The 20634-nt window shown below is 41.7% G+C and overlaps 1 protein-coding gene across 8 annotated transcripts in view; it reads left to right on the top strand.

Moving 5' to 3' along the window:
- The window catches only part of Map7 (microtubule associated protein 7), a 168198-nt gene that overhangs the window by 18392 nt on the left and 129172 nt on the right, over positions 1 to 20634 (top strand). The window contains exon 1 of one of the 8 annotated variants that reach the window (XM_063233005.1): positions 700 to 2365. The exons of 1 other annotated variant lie outside the window; for it this stretch is intronic. In XM_063233005.1, the coding sequence (XP_063089075.1) occupies positions 2233 to 2365 (133 nt within the window). In that variant the 5' untranslated portion in view covers positions 700 to 2232. Of the gene's footprint in view, positions 1 to 699; positions 2366 to 20634 lie in introns of those variants that run through there. 6 more of the 8 variants (XM_063232999.1, XM_063233000.1, XM_063233006.1 and 3 more) reach the window with 6 other exon arrangements.

Below are 20634 nucleotides of genomic sequence, written 5' to 3'. Positions count from 1 at the left end.
AACTTTGGAAATGCAGATTTAGTCATATGTCTAGTTTACTTTATAAACAAAATCTTGAGTATTTAAGGCTTACATCCTTCCTTTCATTTTCATCTTCACAGAAGTTGGACAGGTTATAAGACTATAAAATGTGGGGCTGGGGATTTAGCTAGCGGCATAAGCGCCTGCCTTGCAAGCAGGCAGTCGTGAGTTCGATCCCTGATACCGATAAAAATGAAAAAGACAAAAAAAAAAAAAAAGACTATAAAATGTATAGGCCACACTTGTCAGATGGAGCAGCAGTGAACTAGGAGGAAAATGCACTCAATTTTAATTATATGCCAGATAACAGTTACCTGGGCTTGGAATTTCACTTCATGGGCTGCAGCTTCCTTCCATGGAAAGTGATGCTCATTCTTCCGCTTTCCCAGGTGTATTCAACTCTAAAACTCATATGTTTTATGCTAAAGATCTACTGTACAGATGAATGTAATTATAGATAATTCTCTATCTGAAATTTCCTGCATTTCTTCAAGCCACAGATGAAGACATGCATGAATTTTATTAGCTCCCCCAGCCTTTGGAGGAAAAGATTTCTGAAAATGTATTGATTTTTTTTTTTTTTTTTTTTTCCTTCTCAGCTTGAATTTGCTAAACATTTCCCAGCACTGGGCTGGGCAGTATGAGTAGGTAAAAACGTGGAAGTATTTCTTGATGCAGTTAATAGCTGGAAAACCTTGAAAACAATGACAAAGTAAAAAATGGACACAACTGTGTTACAAAATATAATAACACTTATGTTTATTAAGCACTTCGTATTGCTAGCACAATACTCATGTAATCCTCATTCCTAACCCCATAAGATAAATGGTGTCATCTCCTCAATTGTACAGAGAAAACTGAGGCACCAAGACGGGTGGAAGAATTATCCCAAGTTACTGTTCAACACAGTGGTTTAGAGAAGAGATTTTAGAGTTCCTGGGGCTCCCCTGGAGTAAGTCAGTTTAAATATTGAGAAAAAGTAGGAGAGTAGTCTAAGGGTAAGGGGATTGCATCTGACTTTCTAGGCAAGATTTTGATTAAAAAGCAAATCACTTTTCCCCCTTGGCAACTGGCATTTTTAAAATGACATTTATTGTAAATTTATGATTGTGTGCTTTGGAGGGAAGAGTCCCAAAAAAGGACTGGAACTGGGTTAAGTGTTGAGAATTGCACGTCTGAGGTGATTGTCAGTGGAACTGAGGGAGTGTGCTATGTGTCCTCTAGGCAACTTTCCCCCTCGCCTCGCAGAGGGAACGTTCTCCTTCCGCATTGTGGCCTGGAGTCCAGCACTCCAGTGGGCAGAGTCCTTTACCTGTCGTCATGGAGGGTCTTGGGGACATGCCACTGGTCGTCCTTGTGACAGGTGCTGCCAAACCTGTGCATATATAGGCTCCATGGCAGTAAGTCAGGAAGTGAGAGGCATGGGGGTACCAGCCTGGCTGTCATCTGAGCAGGGGCTTGCAAACATTGTTAGGATTGACCTCTCCAGAAAAAAAGAAAAGAAAAGAAAAGCCTTCCTGCCTTGGGTGCCTATATCCTTCCTGAACTGCTGCTTGTGCAAGCAGAACTCCGTTTCTCCTCCCATCCTGCCCCTCAGCTGCTGAGAGAGAGAGCTGCCCAGAGGCCTCCCACTGCAACCCTCTGCTGGTGAGTTCCTGGGAGGCAGTAGCCCACGGGCTGCAGGAGATGGAGCAGCTCCCAGTCCTCCTCGATTAGGGTATGTCAGGGTTGTCAGGGCAACTGTTCACGGGGGCAGCGTGTTGTCTTTTCCCTTCTCTGCTGTGCCCTGGAATATTTTACTGTGCAGAGGAGGCAGAAGATTGGGAACAGTGCTGCAGCAGGAAGGAGAAGCTGGGATCTGATTGCGCAGGTTAGGCAGTAGAGGGAGGCATCTGAACCCGCCTGACGGTAATCATAGGGCTTTGCTGGAAGGGGTGTGTGTGTGTGTGCGTGCATGCAAGTGTGAGTGAATGTCCTTACCCGTGTGAGTACCTGGGGGGAGTACGTGGCCGGGGACAGCTGCTAGATGAGGGGGAACAGCAGGGCCTCAGTTACCAAGTGGCTGGTAGTATCTGTCAGCTGTTTGCAGTGTTTACCCATAGGAGATCTATTACAAGTGCTCAAATGAACCGGCAGCTTCCTGGGAGCTGCAATTACATAAGCATATATTTTTAATATAATAATAATTAAAAAACAAGTAGCAGCAGCAGTATGCCTGGATCAGCTACAGCTCTCCGACAAGAGAGACTGAAGAAGACCAATGCAAGGCCAATTCCCCTTGGTTTATTCACCATTAATGAGGAAGATGAACAGCCAAAGAATGGAAATTCCAGAAGACCAAAAGGTATGCATTAGCTTTACTCTTTCTTTGGTTGGAGCCAGGTCCATCCCTGTTTCCCACCATGTTTATGTCAATACTTTACAAACTGCTCATAGTGCCTGCTCTGGGAAGTGCTGGTGACCTAACACAGCTTGCTGGTGGTGTTTACACACCCTGGGGAGCTGTGTGTGCCAGAAATGGGAATCACGTTTGCAGATTTTGTAAACTCTAGGTCAGCTTCCTTTGACCCTAGATGCTTTTGTGACCCAGAGGTCTTTAATGTTCACATGCTCACTTAAAACAGTAGCTGTGAATGTGTCCTCATGGTGTTATCAAGGTTTACATAAATACCTCCACACCTTGCTTCCGGTGCCTCAGGCAATTTCTGTTTACTTTAGTGAAGTGGGTTTTTCCTTAAAAGAGGCTGGTTAGAGAGAGTGTGACTTTAAGACTGCTGCTTTTTCAGGGACATTGGTTGAGGATGTTGCTGGCTTTTCTGTACTAAAACGTTAATAGTGAAGGGGAGGAAACCAAACCTTGAGAAGGACTGCAGAGCTGGGGGGCCAGGAGCTGACAGCAAGGTTTCATGACTTCTGATATGAACTCTGCCACTGGGCACTTGGATAGTGGATGAAATGTACTGGGTACAGAAAATAGATGTTTGAGTTGTGTGTTGTTTGCTTAAGAAGAAACATAGCAGCAGCTGGCCGAGCTTCTTGCGTCCTGTGTACAGCATCGGCTGTAGCATCATCTCAGAGCCACTCTCCCAGGCTATAATTATCAGTGAGAGATGCAACCTCATGCATTTTTGAAGAGCTTTAAGGCTTACATTTTAAGTTTTCTAACATTCTGGTTCTTGCAGCCCTCTTGGCAAAAATGTACATGCTCTTCTTAAGCACATGGATTATCAGTTTGGTTGTTTTTATGTACTGATTAAATTTTAGCTTGCATTCAGATTGTTCTGTCGCTGAAATACCAAGTTTTCCTTAGTGTGATACAAGATAGCAAGTGCTTTAGCAATGGCAGAATGAATATTTAAATACAATCCAGTGTTCTTAGATTGTTGGTTTTCTTTTTCCTGGTTCTTTAGTGAGTCATAGTTTGCTTTTATTGAATATAATTGAAACTGCACTTTTAATCCAAAAGTGTGTTTTTACTTACTTTTTCAAAGACTACGCATGAGGACGTTCTAATAAATAGCATCGAACAGCTGTAGTTGATTTTTGTGTCCTGTCAGGCATGGCTTCTGTCTGAGGACCAAATGACCTCTGAAATCCAGTGGTGCTACAATGGCAGGTGACTTATGTGCTACTTTTATTTGCCTATAAATTAAATAATTGAACCAGAGTGTGTTGCTCTTGATGAGATGTCAGTACTTTAAATTATCAGTAGCAAATCATTCATTCTCTGAGAAGTAAGTAACTTTTAAAATTAATACAGATTTCTTGAATTGTTTCCATAGGGTATTGTTGGTAACATTCTTGATTTGTGGCTCCTTCCTAGGGTGTCCTGTAATTTCGGATAGCCATTCATTTTATTGGTAGTAATTTTCTTGAAGCCCTTTTCTCACATCCTGTGGGGATTTGTTGTTTTTCGGTTACCTTTTAATATTTTAAAGGGTAAGAGGGAGACAGTGGGTACCTCTAAAAATCTATTTGTTTTTGGCAGTTTATATAGCTGAGTCTTAAATCAAGGAGTTTGAGATCCCCTACCGTGTTTTCCTTTCTACTCCTGCTTACACCAAAAACAAAACAAAAACAAAAAAGCAACAGCAAAGATTGAGGGCGGGAGCGGGGTGGGTGGATGGGGTTCTTGCTAATAAAGATATCTAGACTTGCATTATATCCCGAAATGTGTCAAATTTATGATACATTTGACAAAATAGGCAGATAAACCGCCCTGGGTATCTCTGTACTTGATGAATAAAACTATTTGGCTTTGATTCTGAATTTCTCACCCAGCCTATCTGGGCAGCAGGAGCATTCATTCACTCTCTAGTCCTCCTGTGTCTAATAGAAAACTGATGGGTCTGTTCTGGGTCTGCCTTGTCCAGCGTGCCTGCTGTTAGCCGCATGTAGCAACAGAGCATGAGAAATATGGCTATTACAAATGAAGAGGCAATTTTTTCATTTGTAGTTACCTTATTAGCACAGTTCTAGTCTGCAGGGTGTGACCTTGTGAATCTGTGTCCTGTCTGCTTTGTCCGTTCTTACTGCTTCCTGGTTACAGGCATGGTCGGGTCTGTGGATCAGATGGCTTCTGTGCGGCAAGGGAGCGCAGTAGCTCACATTTATAGATCATTTTGTTTTTCCTTTGCCACTTAATTCTTACTGCACTCTCCTGAATACTATTCCGTACCTGTCACTAGTTGCCCATATCATCTTTTGCAATTTTTAATGGGCTCATGTTTACTGAATTGTTATTTCCAGAGCATCATGGTGAGATGACGTGCAGATTATCTGTTATGTATGACTCTTAAGATAATCTGTTTTCTTTTCTACCTACTCCATGACCGAGTCACCAATGACACCTAAACCTGATGTCGCAGTCTGGTTTGTATGCTTGGTATCCCTATCTCCTCCTCCTCCCCTTCTTCCTTTTCCCCCTCCTCTCCCACCTCCCTCTCCTCTTCTTTTTGTTTCTTCTTTCTCTTCTCCTCCTTCTCTTTCTGTCATTACCAATAATAAAGAAGCTTGGTAGCTAAAGTCAGTAAGCTAAGTGTTTCTGTCAAGGATTACTCTAGCTTATTGATTGATGCGTTTTTACGAGTACCCATACTGAGGACTTACCATTGTCATCCACCTAGTGGTTACCACATGGTGGAGTGAGACAGGAGTGTATGATAGTAGACTAGATTAACTCCTGAAAGAATGATTATTTGCCTGTGTAATCACCTGTGTAATCAATTGGAATGTAGATGTTTGATGTCCCTTGCTATTTTTAATATGTGACATGTAAATACTAATTGGGAGTGAGCCGGGCTTAGGCTTCTGCTGCTCTTATGCACTGGAATGCCACCTTCAGGCCTCCTGGGCAAGATTGTTTAGGTACCGCAGTAACCAAATGCCTTTGGGTAAATTTCAAAGTGAACCTGCCTATGAATTTTGTGGAGCTCAATGTGATTATTAAGACATTTCCCCCCTAAAATGGCATTGATTAGGTGCTCACTGTGGAGCAGATGACATTTGTCTGGGAGTTTCAGAAGTGCTGCCATGCGAAGATAATTGACATGGTTTTCCCTGTCAGATGTATTAAGTATGGGGGGGGGGGGAGCGGGGGATGACAGTATGTAAGAGCGAAAATCAAAATGAGGGGAAGGGGAAAGAGACGGTGAGAGTGGCACAAATGTTGAATGTATGCCAATTGCAAAGCCCAGTTTTCAAATTGGAGCAGAAAGATTAAAGAACACAGGCTCCTGTCCTGTTCAATGCCATGTATCTAGCTGAGGTGGAAGCTCAAGGGGGACTCAGAGCAGGAACTTGTGATGCGGGATGGAGTGGCTGATACCTGGCTGCATCGCCTGCCTCTAGGAACTCCTCAATAGTCCTGTTTCATCAGGAGCAGGAGTCTCAACTGGGAATCTTGTGAACCTTATTTGGTGTATGGGTGTATTAATTTGTCGCTTGTAGGAGTTTTGTTTCTGTTATTGGGAACAGAGAACTATCTTGTAATAATTTGAATTTCAGCTTCTCTTGAAAAACTGGAAAATGTCCCTCATGGCAGTGGCCAGCAGCTGCCCCTGCAGAGCATGCATGCCCGCTCCGGTACCCACTGCTAGCGTGTGCATCACCTGCCTGCCGCAGTTGTCTGTGCTCATTTGCATCTGTAACACCTGACCCGGAGACGAGGTCTGAGTTCTGGCGTGGCTGTAGACTATTCATCATCTGCCTCTTTGTCTCCTTTCCTCCCTCCCTGAGCTGTGCTGTGGCAACACCACAATGCTTGCATCTCACTGCTCTCGTGTTCTTGCCTGGTTCTGTACTTCTCGTGGTTTTCCACCCTTTCCTCCTCCCTTGCACAGTTCTTACTATGAGTTGGCATCAGAATGGTGTCCCTTCTCGCACAATTGCTGGGGTGTCATCGCTAGAAGATAGCCCTCTCTTGTGGCCTCACCTCCTGACACAGAAAGTAACCCTGTCACTTTTGTTCTGACATTTGTCTCTGTGTACAGAGTTTGTGCACCTGCTGGCTCTTCTGTAGACAGTCCAAGACTCTTCCTTTTCAAACGCTATATAATAAGGAGAGCACACAGCATTACAAAGCTGTTTGATAGCCTGGGGATATAGGCCCATGCCTTAATCCCAGCTGCTCAGGAGACTGAGGCAGGAAGATCATAAGGTTGAGGCCAGGCTGGGTAACTCAGCGAGACTCTTTGCAAAATAGAAAATAACAACAAAAAAATAAAAAAGGTGTTATGGCCTCTAAAGATCTAACACAGAAATTCTAAGAAATATTGATAGCATTAGTATTATCCTTCCAAGGTAGTTACTTGGAAAGAGACAGTACTGTGTCTGATACATTAATCCTATCATTTTCTACCAGACTGCATTTAATAGCAGATTAGGGATTTTACTCTGTTTTCTATCATGCTGTTGATCATTTTTCTTTGGTGGAAAAATGAAGATGTATACTTAACAAGGCAGTGGTAATTGACTACTTTGTTAATACAAAGGTTAATAATGCTTTCTGACTCCTTTGTTAGCTCTTCACAGATTAAACTGTAATAAAACACTATTTCGCCTTGAAATCAAGCATAGTTGTGCTGGGGAACTGTGCTTCCCTCCCACCCCTTGTTGTTACAGTGTGTATTTATGGGGCCTGCAGTGACCATTTTTCTTCTAACTTATCTGCCATAAGGTAGAATTTCTGCCAGTTGAGGTTTTGAAACGAAATATAATCTGCATTTACTGGGTGTTGTCCTGTCAGACAGGCAACGCTCTAGCAACTGTAAATCTGCTTTGTAAGTCACGAGTCTTTGTTCCCAAAGAGGAGTCTGATGACAAGAAGTGTGAATGCCCCTCTGGGTACCTTCTCACACGTCTCCCTGCATCTTTCCTCTTTTGTTCTGTGGGACTTGTACCATTGTCTGTGTGTGCCATTCACCACTAGGCAAAAGATTTTAGCAGTAAAACTTAACAGCTCAATGAGACAAAAGTACATTATAGAGTAACAATAATATCAAACCTTTGTAGAAGGAAATCTTGATGTCAAAGGCCCTAAAGGTAATGTTTTATTCAAAATATTTTGATATCAGGAACAAGGACCGTAGCTTTGTTTTCTCTTTCTTTTTTTCCAGCACTGGGGATTGAACCCAGCGAGTGCTGAGCTACATCCCCAACTCCCCCTGCCCCACTTTTTTTTAAAAAACCAAAGTCTCATTAAGTTGTCCTGGCTGGCTTCAAACTTGCAATCCACCTGCCTCAGCTTCCTGAGTACCTGAAATAACTACAGGCATGCACTGCTGTGCTCAGTTCTGAGGCCGGCTGGGTGATGACATTCTAGCAGCTGGTACTGGAGCACGCATCCTCTGCAGGGGCAGCTACTGGCCACTGCCATGAATGATGTGGGCTGAGTGTGAACAGGTTTTCCAGTTTTTCAAGAGAAGCTGAAATCCAGATTATTGCAAGATAGTTCTCTGTTCCTAACAGAAACAAAACAAACAGAATCGAGCATAGTAGTGCACCCAAATATTTGTCGAGAAATTGAATACAACAGTCTCCCAGGCACTGTGTGTCATAGAAGTAGATATTACCGTATCTGTTACTGTATACAAGAGGAAAATGGTTTAGCTTATACATAACCAAAATTTTTATACAGGGAGATACTATAAAGAATGGAATTTGTGGGCTGAGGATGTAGCTCAGTGGCACAATGCCTGCCTGGCAAGTGCGAAATCCTGAGTTCGAGTCCTGGTACAAAAAAAAAAAAAAAAACCAAGACAAAAAATTGGGATTTGTTTGCTATGTAAAACTAAAAGGTTTTTAAAATGTGTACCCATTTCAAGAGGTAGATTGGTGGGACTAAAAGAGCTGGCTGGTCCTACTCATATAAACAAAATATACCCAAATAGTAACTTGCGCAGTGGCCTGCATTTCACAGCCACATTGTTATCATTGAAAGCACTAAAACGTTTGCCATCGCTGGCTTAGATTCTCCTACTTAGAAACTCATAGACATTCTTTACTGGGAAATTATAGTATGAGTCCGAATTGAGTATCTCAAGGAGATACAGTGATATTATTAGTAACCGAAAAATTTCCAGGTGAGTCTCAGGTACCTTGATCATGTTTTTTCTCAGGTAGCACCAACCTTAAAAAGCAACAACAGGAATTTTAAGGTAGTCTGTCTTCAGTTTCAGATCTGGACATTTAGGAAGAGCCCATTGTAAGCTGAGCCCTCTATGTGTCAAAAAATCTGTGTTCTAAGCCAGGCACAGTGGAGCATGCCTGGAGTCCTGGCTACTTGGGAGGCTGAGATGAAGGAACTGCAAATTCAAGGCCAGCCTGGGGAGTATAGCATGTCCCTGTCTCAGAAAGGCCGTGGAATGTAGCTCAGTGGAAAGCAGTGTGTTTAATCCCCAGTACTTCAAAGGTAGATAAGCAGATTGTCAGAGTGATTTATGTTCTAGATTTACCAAATTCAAAAGGCAAGTCTTAACCCTGTTACAGTCAGACCCAGAAGGGTGGAGGGCCAAAGTGTGTCACCCAGCGCTGTGTTTGAAATATTTACAAGAGCACCATTCCGTATTTATGCTGTTTGCATATGGAAATACTGTTTTTCAGACTCTGCTCAGCAGTAGTTCATTAGTGAGAGTGGATTCTTTCCAAATTGTACAGAATTTACAATCTTGATTCTAGTGTAGAGTATGGAAAGGAATGATGTGTAGTAGTATAGACCAACAGAAATACTCTTCTTTCTTTTTTTTTTTTTTTAACAGTCTGGTTTTGTTTGCTTGTTTGTTTTTGTTTCTTCTTTTCTTGGTGATGGGGATCAAACTCACAACCTTGCACTTGTCAGGCAGGCGCTTGTGCCACTGAGATAAATCCCTGGCCTGACAAATTATTTTCATAGTGTCGGTTTTGACTGTATTTGATGTAGGGACTAGATTCATCCTAAATATACAGTACAGGTCTAATATAGTAGCAAAATATTAAAACTAAAATCATTACTAGGGACAGTAGATAGATGCTAGTGTAACCTTTACACATGTAATAAGATTACTTTCAAGGTCAGAAAAGTGTTATTAATAGATGACTTGATTTGAATGGTAGTAGAATCTCTCAGCCCCTTAAACACCTTCCTGGATAATGCAGCATGAAGTCTAAATAAAAATGCATCTTCAAAAGAAGAGCTGCTGATCCCCTGAATAGAACTATAGAATTTCAGGACAGGATTGTACCTAACTGACAGGAATATAACGCAACTGACAGGGATATAGCAGTTTCTAAGACTGGAAAAACAGGATATGAGAAAAAGTGTAACTAGATTAACTAGCAGTGAGTGGCCACAGGTCCAAGTTAGCCACAGTTACCAGAAATTCTGGCCAGGAATTTGAGAAAGCCTATGTGACATGATACCGTGGTTTATTTAACCTTTCCAAGCGTGCTTCCCACCTGCAAAGGGAAATTTATAAAGTCATGAACATAGGTGGTGGTGAGGACTAGAGAGAAAATGTAAACCCTGGAACTCATGAAATGATAGTTGTAATCATGGTTATTTGTAAGCTGATCTCCCGTGCTTTCTGTTAACTTCTGCTGAGAGAATGGCCTGGCAGCAAGACCATCAGCCGGTTTGCCATAGCATTTCTCTGTCTTTCTACCACGGAGCTGCTGCTCTAGTCTGATGGGTAACCTTTGCCTTAACTTACTGTGAATGAAAGTTTGTATGATGACTGAGGGCTGCTGCTTTTCTCAGGTCTTTTTAGTCACTTTTCTACAATAGGTGTGTGCAACTGGATCCTTGTTCTGTGTTTATTCGTGTCGATCAGAATTACTAGATATCAGGTAGGTACTTGTGAAATATCCTGCAGCTTTGTGGTGTTTGTTTTGTTTTGTTTTGGTACTGGGGATTGAACTCACAACCTCACGCTTGCCAGGCAGGTGCTTATGCCACTGAGCTAAATCCCCAGCCCCTTAGCCTTGTGGTATTTTGTGCAAATTACCTTCATGTGAGATTACTTTGCTATTTCAAATACGATTAAGGGAGTGTCCCTTTTATTCCTTGGGATAAATGGAAAACTTTTGGTCTTCCTTAATCAGGGAACAGCAGTAATCCTTTGCGATCTTAGAAGCCACCAGGTTCCCCCACACACACATACACACACTTCTGTTGCTATGTGCATGTGTAAATTGCTTGATGGAGAGAGATCTTAGGCTTGTGGGGAGATTTCTGCCAGTGAGTTCAGGTTGGATGGTTGTGCTCAGTATGGGTTAGTGTCTGTCTGTCTTTTATTTCAAACATCTTATCTCTCTGCTAGTCATGTTTCTTTCACAGTCAGCAGTGAGTGCTAAGACATGGATGCTGGAAAAGCACCAAATTAAATGTTGAGTGCTGCTGTCAGCAAACTTACCATCTCACTCTGCGGTGAAGAGGGCCACCCTGCAGCCCCGTGTGGCCCCTGCTCCTCTCCTCCTTCCAATGGCCAGCCTTCACCAACTCCTGCTTAGCTGTCCTTCAGCTTAAATTTCATTTCCTTCAAAATGTCCCTAAGCCAGTTCTCAGGTTCTAGGCTGTGTTAGGATTTCACATTTGTCCTTTCTTGCTCCAATCAAATTGTAAATAAAATGCCTGTTTGCTAAATGGTTGTTGAATGTGCGTGTCCTCAATTACAGCAAAGTTTTAGAGAACAATCAGTGTGTCTGTTAAATTCACACAACACCCAATACAAAAGCTACAGTATAGTTGGAGCTATGAAATATTGTCTGCATAAACTCTGATATGACGTTGACAGGAATACACTGAACCATTCTTCACATTTATAATAGTCCTAGGAATCTTCTCTTCAGCTCTCCAGTTGAAACATTCTCTTTTTCCATTGAGCCGTTGTGGAGAACTGAGGGAAGCATTTTCTGGGTGCCTGTTTCAGACCTCCTGGGCCATAGGTGGTGAGCACAAGACCAGCTTCTTCTCAGGATGACATGAGTGGCAGTACATTGACCCTTCTGGTCACGAAGACGAGGGAGCACAGCGTGGGGAGACTCTGTCTAGGCATTTGACCACTCCAGGGCCCAGGACTTTGTTCTGAACCTGCCAAGGCCTGATCACTACCCTGTCTGGTGATATGACAGTGACTTTTGTATTAAGGACCTTTGCCCACTGACCTTCATGTGGAGATGACTTGTTAATTTTCTCTTAAGACGCTATGGCCCAGAGAGTGTACAGTGACCTAAATCAAATTCTAGTGCTAGGCCATTCCAGAAACACTCTCTACCCTCTTCTTTCCTAAACTGCCAGAGCTCCCTGTGAAATATTCATTTTGAATTTGTGCTCTGTATGCACTATGGCCATGTTTGAACTATCACTAATATTTATTTTTCCCTTTGAACAATGGAAATTCACTGTCATGATTGGGAAGCATGAAGTTGTAAACTAAGGGCAATACATCAGAAATCCTCCATGAATTTAACTTCCTCTGAGCTCTTTGACAAGTGGTGTCTCTCCCACTGCTACATGCCCCTCTGTGGATTAGGAAGCATTTTAGAAAGATGTGGAGCTGCTGCTAATTTAGCCAAGTCCGAAACCTACCTAGTCACATTCCCTCAGGTCTCCCGCCCATTCCAGTGCTCTCATTAAGCCACCTCAGAAAGTCCTTTATTTACTTCTCCTTTATAAGCCTTCTCTGCACTGGCTTTTTTTTTTTTCTTTATGAGACCCAGAAAAACAGGTTCTTTATGGGCAGAACTTTCAGTCCATGGTGTAAAGATGCAAAGTGGCAACTGAGACGGCAGGATTCAAAAAACCTCATCACTCTGTGTTTACCCGGGGCTTGCTTGGGGAGTCGTATTTTCTTTTTTATGAATCTGTTGCCTCTGATTCTTCTCTGACATAGGAGTGGTAAATCTTTTTCCTAATTATACATGACACTGTTCCTCTTCCTCCAGCTTCCTCTCCCCATCTAGTAGTTTAAAGTATAGTACAATGGCATTGACATTAGCATGAATTATGAATGGAACCCAGAATGACCAGTAACATAAATGCTTCCAGGCAACTTTATACATTGACTTGCAATCCAAGTAACTTCAAAGTCGTCTTCACTGCGTTGCTACAAGTTCTAGTGACTTGCACATCCACTTTGAAGCTGCACGTGGCCTTCCCTTCAACCCCATTTCGCCTGCTGGCTGTGAAGCTGCGTCTGTGTTGGGACTTGTTTCTGATCTACCCAGCCTGTGATAGATACTCTGAAGTCAGAAATTGCCCCAGGCACTCACAGACCTCAGCTTCTGTGGGCATGGACTTGGTGCCTACCTCATGCTAGGCTGGGTGCTAGCTGTGTCTTTCTATGTGAGCTCATGCTCCTGCCAACTCACTGAAGCCTCACCGTTCTGAACTCTGCATCCTCTGCACACCCTCAGACTTCCCGTCCCTCTGTGTCCTTAGGGTCACGCTCTCTTCCAGCCCACAGGCCTTTCTTCACCCTGAGCTCAGGAGTAGCCGTGCCAGTGACATATGCAGGCGCTTGTCTAAGCCGACCTTGTGGGCTCTTGGCTCCCTGCATAGAGAACTGTTCCACTTTGTTCCTCTCTCGCCTTCAACTAAACCCTCTCTTCTGCTGGCCATTTGTTTTAGTCGGTTCCTATCACAGGGGTGCTCATCCCGTCTCACTCTTAAGAGCTTATATGTTCTCCAGTTTACCGTGAATATCAAGGAGGCATTAAATTAGTTTCTAGATCATAATTTACTCCCTTAAGTAGACAGAGAAAATAAGTAAAAGACATACAGCCAGTATTTTTAAATTAAAATTCAGTGATAGAAAAGAGAAAATGAAGAACTTCTGTTTCATTTAATAAAGTTTTGAAGGAAAAGGGTAATATTTGAAAAGACTGTTGGCTACTGACATTGGATTTAATGAAATCCTGAGTGTTGGAAAATTATAGTTAGTTATGTGGCTGGTGACATGATATTTTTGGTGAAGCATTATACATAGAAGCCAATGGAATGCTCCTGGCACTATCCAAATTTCCTGGTCACTTCTTATAACTGTAGATGCTTCATAAATGAGTTAATAGAATTACTGATCCATATCTTTTTACTTCAGGAGAACAAAGTTGAAGAATAAGGCCATGGTCTTTCAGGGGATAAGTTCAGAACAGAGAGCTTTGCTGTAAACTTTGGGGTTTGTCAGTCCTGTCTTCTGACAGTCTGTCATAATCTTGACAGGGTATGCTCACTGCAGCATTCTAGTAACCTGATTTTGATTTCAAGTTAGGTATACTTTAATGAATCTGGCTTGTAGGAAATTGTGTGGCTGAATACAGGACCATTTCAGTTTTCTTCCAGCATATTGTATCTTTAAAATTTACTGTGATGTTTACTGTTAAAACAAAAAATAAGGAACCTGCCCTGGGTTGATATTAATGATTCATCCAGGACAGATGTGTAACGCTGAGCATCACTGAGTTTCCTCCCGGGGGCCCCGAGACTCCTAGTTTATTAAGCAGAAGATGACCGAGGAAGAGCAGATGTCCTGCTTGAAACTGTGGTGGGTGTGCTGTGGGACATGTGGTCAATTAGAGTGGGCATAGCGTTAGTGTTAAAACCAAAGTCACTTGATCTTGAGCATATTGAGAAAATTAATTTCCTTAACCTGATTGTGATGCTTCAAGATTCCCAGTAATGTAATAAGTATATGACATTGTGGTCACTGGAAAAAACAAATGTTTTTAACTGGTAAACCAGCCAAGTTTAGTTGTAATGTCCTAGGACAACAATGGCAAACCTATGGCATATGTGTTGTTTCTCTTTTAAGACAAAAGATGCCAGTGAACAAGTTGTTTTTTCCTAAAACCTCAGTATTCAGGTTTAATTGCAGTGTTGGCACTTTGTGATAAACAAATGGAGTTTGGCGGGCTGGGGATTTAGCTCAGCGGCATAAGCGCCTGCCTTGCAAGCAGGTAGTCATGAGTTTGATCCCCGGTACCAATAAAAAGGAAAAAGGCAAAAAAAAAAAAAAAAAAAAAAAAAACCAAGTGGGGTTTGGGTTGTAATTTGGGCACTCATCTCCAAAAGCTTCGCCATCACTATCCTAGGACTCTCTGAAGTTTTTAACTTGGGGATGTGTGTTAAAGGTTGAGTTGGGGCTGCAAACGTGTGAGCAGTGGTCATGGTCTCCCAGGGGTGGCACGTTGTAGGAATGAAGATTTGGACTTCTGGGCCAATGCCCGTGTGTTACCTCCTAACTGTGCTTCTAGCAAGGTTCTGGGTATTTCCATTCCTTGCTTATTTCATCCAGAAATCAGGGACAGTGCCAATGTCTGTGCCATAAAGTTGTTCAGATTAGGTGGCTAACTTGCTGGATATGCTTATAAGTGCACTAGGAAGTCAGCCTCTACTTAGCAGTGAATGTTATTTAAGGTGTTTTCTTAGTTCAGGGCTTTGTCTTAAGGAATTTGAAAAAAGCAGCATTTTTTAAAAGACTTCTAAATTCTGGGAGAAGTGAAACACAATGAATAGAAATTTGTATCTGGTCTATAAGAAAACTTAAACACGTAATTCTGGCCTTATACAGATCCTCCTCCCCACATTCTGAGATGATTTATTCTGATTTTATATGTGTATATATGTGTGTGTGTGTATATGCACACACACACACACACACACACACATCTATCTTACGGAAGAAAGAAGCTCTTTTAATACATGGAAATTTGTTGACTCATCTGCGCTAGTTACTGGGGCTGGGAAAGCAGGCATTTCCTGCTAAAGGACCTTTAATTGATTCTAGAAATTTCCCAAAGCTTGTGAACATTAAAATATTCTGAAACCTCCACAGTTATGGATACAGTCCCCTAGGAACTCACATCCGTACTCTTCTCATGTTTGTCTTCCCCTGCCTATAGGTAACTCTCAAATGTGGTTTGTGTAAAGTATTACTGACTCCTGTCATTTAGCAAATGCTTCTTTCTCGTAGATACCTGCCATGTACAGTAATCATTACGCATGTTCTTAGGTAGGCATTGACCTCTTACAACTTGTTTTGATTGCCATAGTAACCTTTTATATATTCAAGGCTCTGAATTTGTTCTTTTTTTTTTTTTTTATTTAAGGAAGGCTCTGAATTTGATGTTCAGGTTTATATACCTATCATATACATATTGGAAGGAAAAAGTGTTGAGTTGAGGTTGTTCTGTTTGAAAAAATTTCTGTGGAAAAACATAATTGATGATTTACTCTAAGAATTTTATTTAATATACTAAACATTGCTGAAGTCTTAAATACAGTCTTTAAGTATTCTTTACCAATTACTTTGCTTTTATTATATCAGGATGTTTATAAATTTTCTGAAGAGAGAGAACAATAGTGTTAGTACACAATTCATAGACAATATTCTCGTAATAGTTCTATCCCAGACTAGAAGAGATTTTCTGGATATATGGATTGTATTGTTAGTATGTATACATGTATGTTTGTATTTATAATGAGGATTGAACCCAGGGCCTTAAGTGTGCTACACAAGCACTCCACTGATGCAATGTATGAAGCTCCCTGCTTTCCCATATCCTCACTTACACCTAATTTGATAAGACACTTTGGTGGGGTTTTTTTTGTTTGGTGGTTTGGTTTGGTTTGGTTTGGTTTGGGTTTTTTGTGGTGAGGTGGTGAGGATCAAACTCAGGGTTTTGTGCATGCTAGACAACATTGAATCATACCCCTAGCCAGATAGATAGATAGACAGACAGACAGACAGATAGATAGATAGATATTTTTAAATAATAGCACTGTTTAGATGATTTGTCCCTTTTGGAAGAAGGTGGGAGAAACCACTGCATCTGTAATCAGGTTTTAAACTCATTGTTTTTGTCTGTACCTAGAGCTCAGCGGGAAGACATGGATTAGTTACCAACACTGGCAGACCTGCCAGCAGGCTGGTTTTCATCTCGCTGCTGTGCTTGCTTCCTTCAGAGCCAAGTTTCAATTCCCATTTCAGAATAGTGCATCTCGTTTCTGGACCCAAGCATTTTGGTTTTACCTTCTTGTTGCTTCTTTTGCTCATTCAATGTCACTACTATTAGGTGAGCAGAAAAGAAGCAAAGTACAAAAAGTTCAGTTGGCCTTCTTGATCGGATTATACTGAAGTTTCTTTCAGGAGGAAGGATATAAGTAGAAGAGAGGAGAGAAGCAGGATTTGGAGATTTCTGGGGAAAGCATGTGTTAAAAACATTGCTTAAAATCGGATTAGGTAATTATTTGTGGGTTTCCATTATTCATGGAGTCCTTGGACCTGATTAGCATTTGTAAAGTATGAATCCTACAAATGCAGGGCATTAACATGAATAATTAAAAGGTAGGGAGTTAGCTATGATGACTGTGGGTTTTCTTTTATTACTGTGGAGCCTATTTTAGTTAACAAGAGGAAGCATGGACTCATAGACTGCTAGTCTGCCTACCTCAATGATGCTTCGGCTCAGCCACATGTATATATAATTGCCTTGTTTTTCTGGAAAAAGAAAGTTGCTTTTCCTTTGTATTCTGTGCTGTCTGTCATTACTGGTTGTAAGAACAGTCTGTCTGAGTTCCAGAGAGGAGAGTGCTACTTAGCATAATCATAATAAACCAAGAATTATTATAATGTAATAATTCCTATAATTTAAAACTGGTTCTTGCTCTGACCTATTGATTCAGGGCCCATGCATTCCTACAAAGCATCATTCCTAAAATTTTGGGCACTTTCACAAAGACATCTTCTGGTGCCCCATTCATTCCATAAGGCATCTTCCCGTTAGTGCTCTGCTTGCCCTGCTCCACCACTTATGCTGTGTAGTTGTGTTTCCCAAACGGGGGTCTGACAGGTCACTCATTGTGCAGGACATTAATAAATGTGCAAACAAAAGAGTAGTTTTAATTTAGATCACTTTGAGAAAGACATTTCTTTACCATAGAGTTTATAAAGGCAATTAATATGCAATTATAAATCACTAAGAATGGCACTTAATATCCTTATTTGACCAAGGAATATTCTTGTGCAGTATACACATATGTGTATACCACCTAGGAAAATTCTTTTTCTTTTTCTTTTTCCTTTTCTTTTCTTTTTTGTTCTTTTTTTTGAGTCAGGGTTTCACTGTATGGTTGAATCTGGTTTTAAACTCACTTTGTAACCCAGGCTGGCCTTGAATTTGCAGTGATCCTCCTGCCTCAGCCTCCCAAGTGCTGGGATTATAGCAATGCCCCACCTTTCCTGGCTCTGGGAAATTCTACTGGGTATGTATTATTTAGGAAATTCTTCATTTGAGGCTTGATAGTATTAAAAATGAGCGGGTCTACTGAAAATGGATAAATTAGGTTTTAAAAATGGCTTCTGGTAAGTTCTTTGACAAGCTTTTGCATACCTGAATCTCTCACCTCCTGTAAGTTATGGATGTTGAGTATTTTGTTCCAGTGATGGAACAGGAATGGGACTGTTGCTGTGACTGTCCTTGATTCTGTGATTTAGAAGCCTTTTGCACTGGTTTGTGAGAGAAGTTTGGAAAAGCTTTAGAGATTTGCGCAAGAGAAACCCTAAAATATTATAAGTAGAGCTTGATGGATGATTCTTTTTGGAGCTCACAAGGTAAGAATGCCCATAGGAATGAGAACAGTGAAGAGCAGGTTCTGAGGTTCAGGTAGGAATGAAGACTGGAGTGGAAAATGGGCTACAGGCCGTGTGTGTTTCATTTTAGCAAATAATTTGTCTGTGTTTTACCTGTGTCCTAAGACTTTGTGTGAAATATAACTCAGATGGCAGACTAATTTATCAGGCACAGTATGGATAGAGTGTCTCTTTGAAGTACGGATACTGCTGCCTGCTTTTAGACAGATCTGCAGTGAGAAGCAGGAGTAAATTACAGAGCTGAGTTAAGAAATTTCACTAGAAAGCGAACACCTGCAAAGTTGAGGGCTAGGAGAGCATGACTGCCAAGAAGATTAGCTTTGAAAAGACGCCTAGTACCTTGCATCAGGGTGATGGAAAAGATGGATTGGAGGCCTTTTAGGAAATGGCAAGAACCCACCCATCACACTGGCTCAAGGATAGGAAAGGGTTAACTCCTATGAAAGACTTCACTTTAAGAAGAGAGGCCCAGAGCACCCTGTCTTGTAGGGCTGCATAGGGAGATATTTCTCCAAATTTAGCTATTCAGAGAGACACCACTTCAGCCATGAAGGAGTCTGGCTATTGTTGAAGCTAGCAGTGGACCTTGTTGTCATCTACAGGGTGCTGGTTTTGCAAGAATGCAAGAGTTATAGGGTTAAGGAGGCTTCCACCCAGATTTCAGAAGAAAACCTGGGAGACCAGACAGTGTGCTTCTGAGAGAGTAGCCCAGAAAGCTATGAGTGAAGCTGAAAGTACAGTGGAGACCCCAGAAAGTTGGAGATGCCAGGAACATAGAGTGTCTGCTGAGGAACGCTGCATATAGTGACTAGATCTAGCCCAAGAGACAAGTCAGTGTGGGCTGCAATAGACAAAGCCATAAGGTAGAGCTGCCCGTGTGCTTTGGAGCTCACATCTCATCACAGCCTGCCCTCAGGGCTGGATGTGGAGCTGTAAGTTGGCTTGCTAGGTTTCAGGATTGCTTTGGTCTGATACCTAACCCCCATCCCTCCCTGTAGGAATGAGAATGTTTACCATGTGTCATTGTATTGGGGCCTACAACTAAGAGTTTGCCTTGAATCTCAGGAGAGTTTGAACTTGGACTTTTCAACAATGCTCGAGCTATTAAGACTTTGGCACCTCTTAGGCACTAAGTGTACTTTGCATGATGAAATGGACATGAGCCTTTTGGAGATTAGGTCCAAACTGTAAGAATGTTATAGTTTTGATTAAAATGTTCCTCCAAACTCATGTGTTCAAAAGTGGGCCTTTTGAAAAGTGATTGAGTTATGAGGGCACTGTATTTATCAGAGGATTAACCCATTGATGAGTTCATGGCTGAATGAAATGTTATGGGTAGTGTCTAGTTGGAAGAGCTGTCTCCCTGGGGCTTCCCTTTGGAGGATATGTCTTCCTCCCAGCTCCTCTCTCTTTTCTCTGCTTCTTGGTTGCCATGGGTTGAGAGGCTACCCTCTGCCATGGTGTTTCTGTCTTCAAGCCAATAGAGCATAGATTGAATCTTCTGAAAACTATGAACCAAACTAAAGCTTTCCTCCTTTAAGTTGCAGATATGGTGTATTTTTCCCAGTAATAGGAAAGTGACCAATATAGTTTACACACACACACATATACACATAATTTTTTTTTACAGAAGTCTTCACTTGAGCACTTACAGTATTAAAGCTGTGAGCTGGCCTAGTGCAGATGAAAAAATTAAGTTTTAAAAAATGACTTCTGGTAGATTTGGGGTTTGTTGTGTTGTTTTCTTTCATTTATGGGCCCCCTGCCCTTTCATAGGATAGGTGAATTGGCTTGTCTCTCCTCCTGGTCCCTGAATGGCTTGGGCCAGCTCCTTGGAAAGGCGAATTGGCTTGTTACTCCTCCCCCAAGCCCAGCATGGCTTCTGCTGATTCATGGGAAGGGTGAATTGGCTTGTTTCTGCTCCCGGGCCCTACATGGTTAGTGGCAGCTTACAAGAAGGGCAAATTGGCTTCTTGAACTGCATCTCTTGCTCCCTTTTACTAAGTTCTAAACCAGTAATGGTGAACCTTTTAGAATTTTCAGTGATACAGACAGCACACTGCAGTGGGTATGCCATAGATTTACCACCACTGCTCAATTAACAAACCTCTGTTTGGCATTTTGTTGATTCTGTCCTCAAGATGTATATATATGCAAATATTTCCAAATCCCTCAAAATCTGAAACACTTCCAGTTCCAAACATTTTAAATAGGAATATTGAGCCTATATTTTTCTTACAGTTTTTTTTCCTGCACATCTTTCCAAAAACTTGGAAAGGAAATGCTATATTTAAATCTACTAGTTGTTACTCAAAGCTTTCTCCAAATCATCATCATCATCATCATCATCATCATCATCATCATCATCGTGCATGCACATGTGTGTTTATGTGTGCTTGCTTGAGTGCACATGTGCGTTTATGGGTGCTTGCCTCATGAGTGCTAAACAGCCACAAGCCATACTCTCATTCCTCATCAAATAATCTTG

Source organism: Cavia porcellus, unplaced genomic scaffold, assembly GCF_034190915.1.
Source record: "Cavia porcellus strain 051 isolate PalLab524CR breed Dunkin Hartley unplaced genomic scaffold, mCavPor4.1 scaffold_22, whole genome shotgun sequence".
Lineage (NCBI taxonomy): Eukaryota > Metazoa > Chordata > Mammalia > Rodentia > Caviidae > Cavia > Cavia porcellus.
This window is presented reverse-complemented; position numbering and strand designations above follow the sequence as displayed.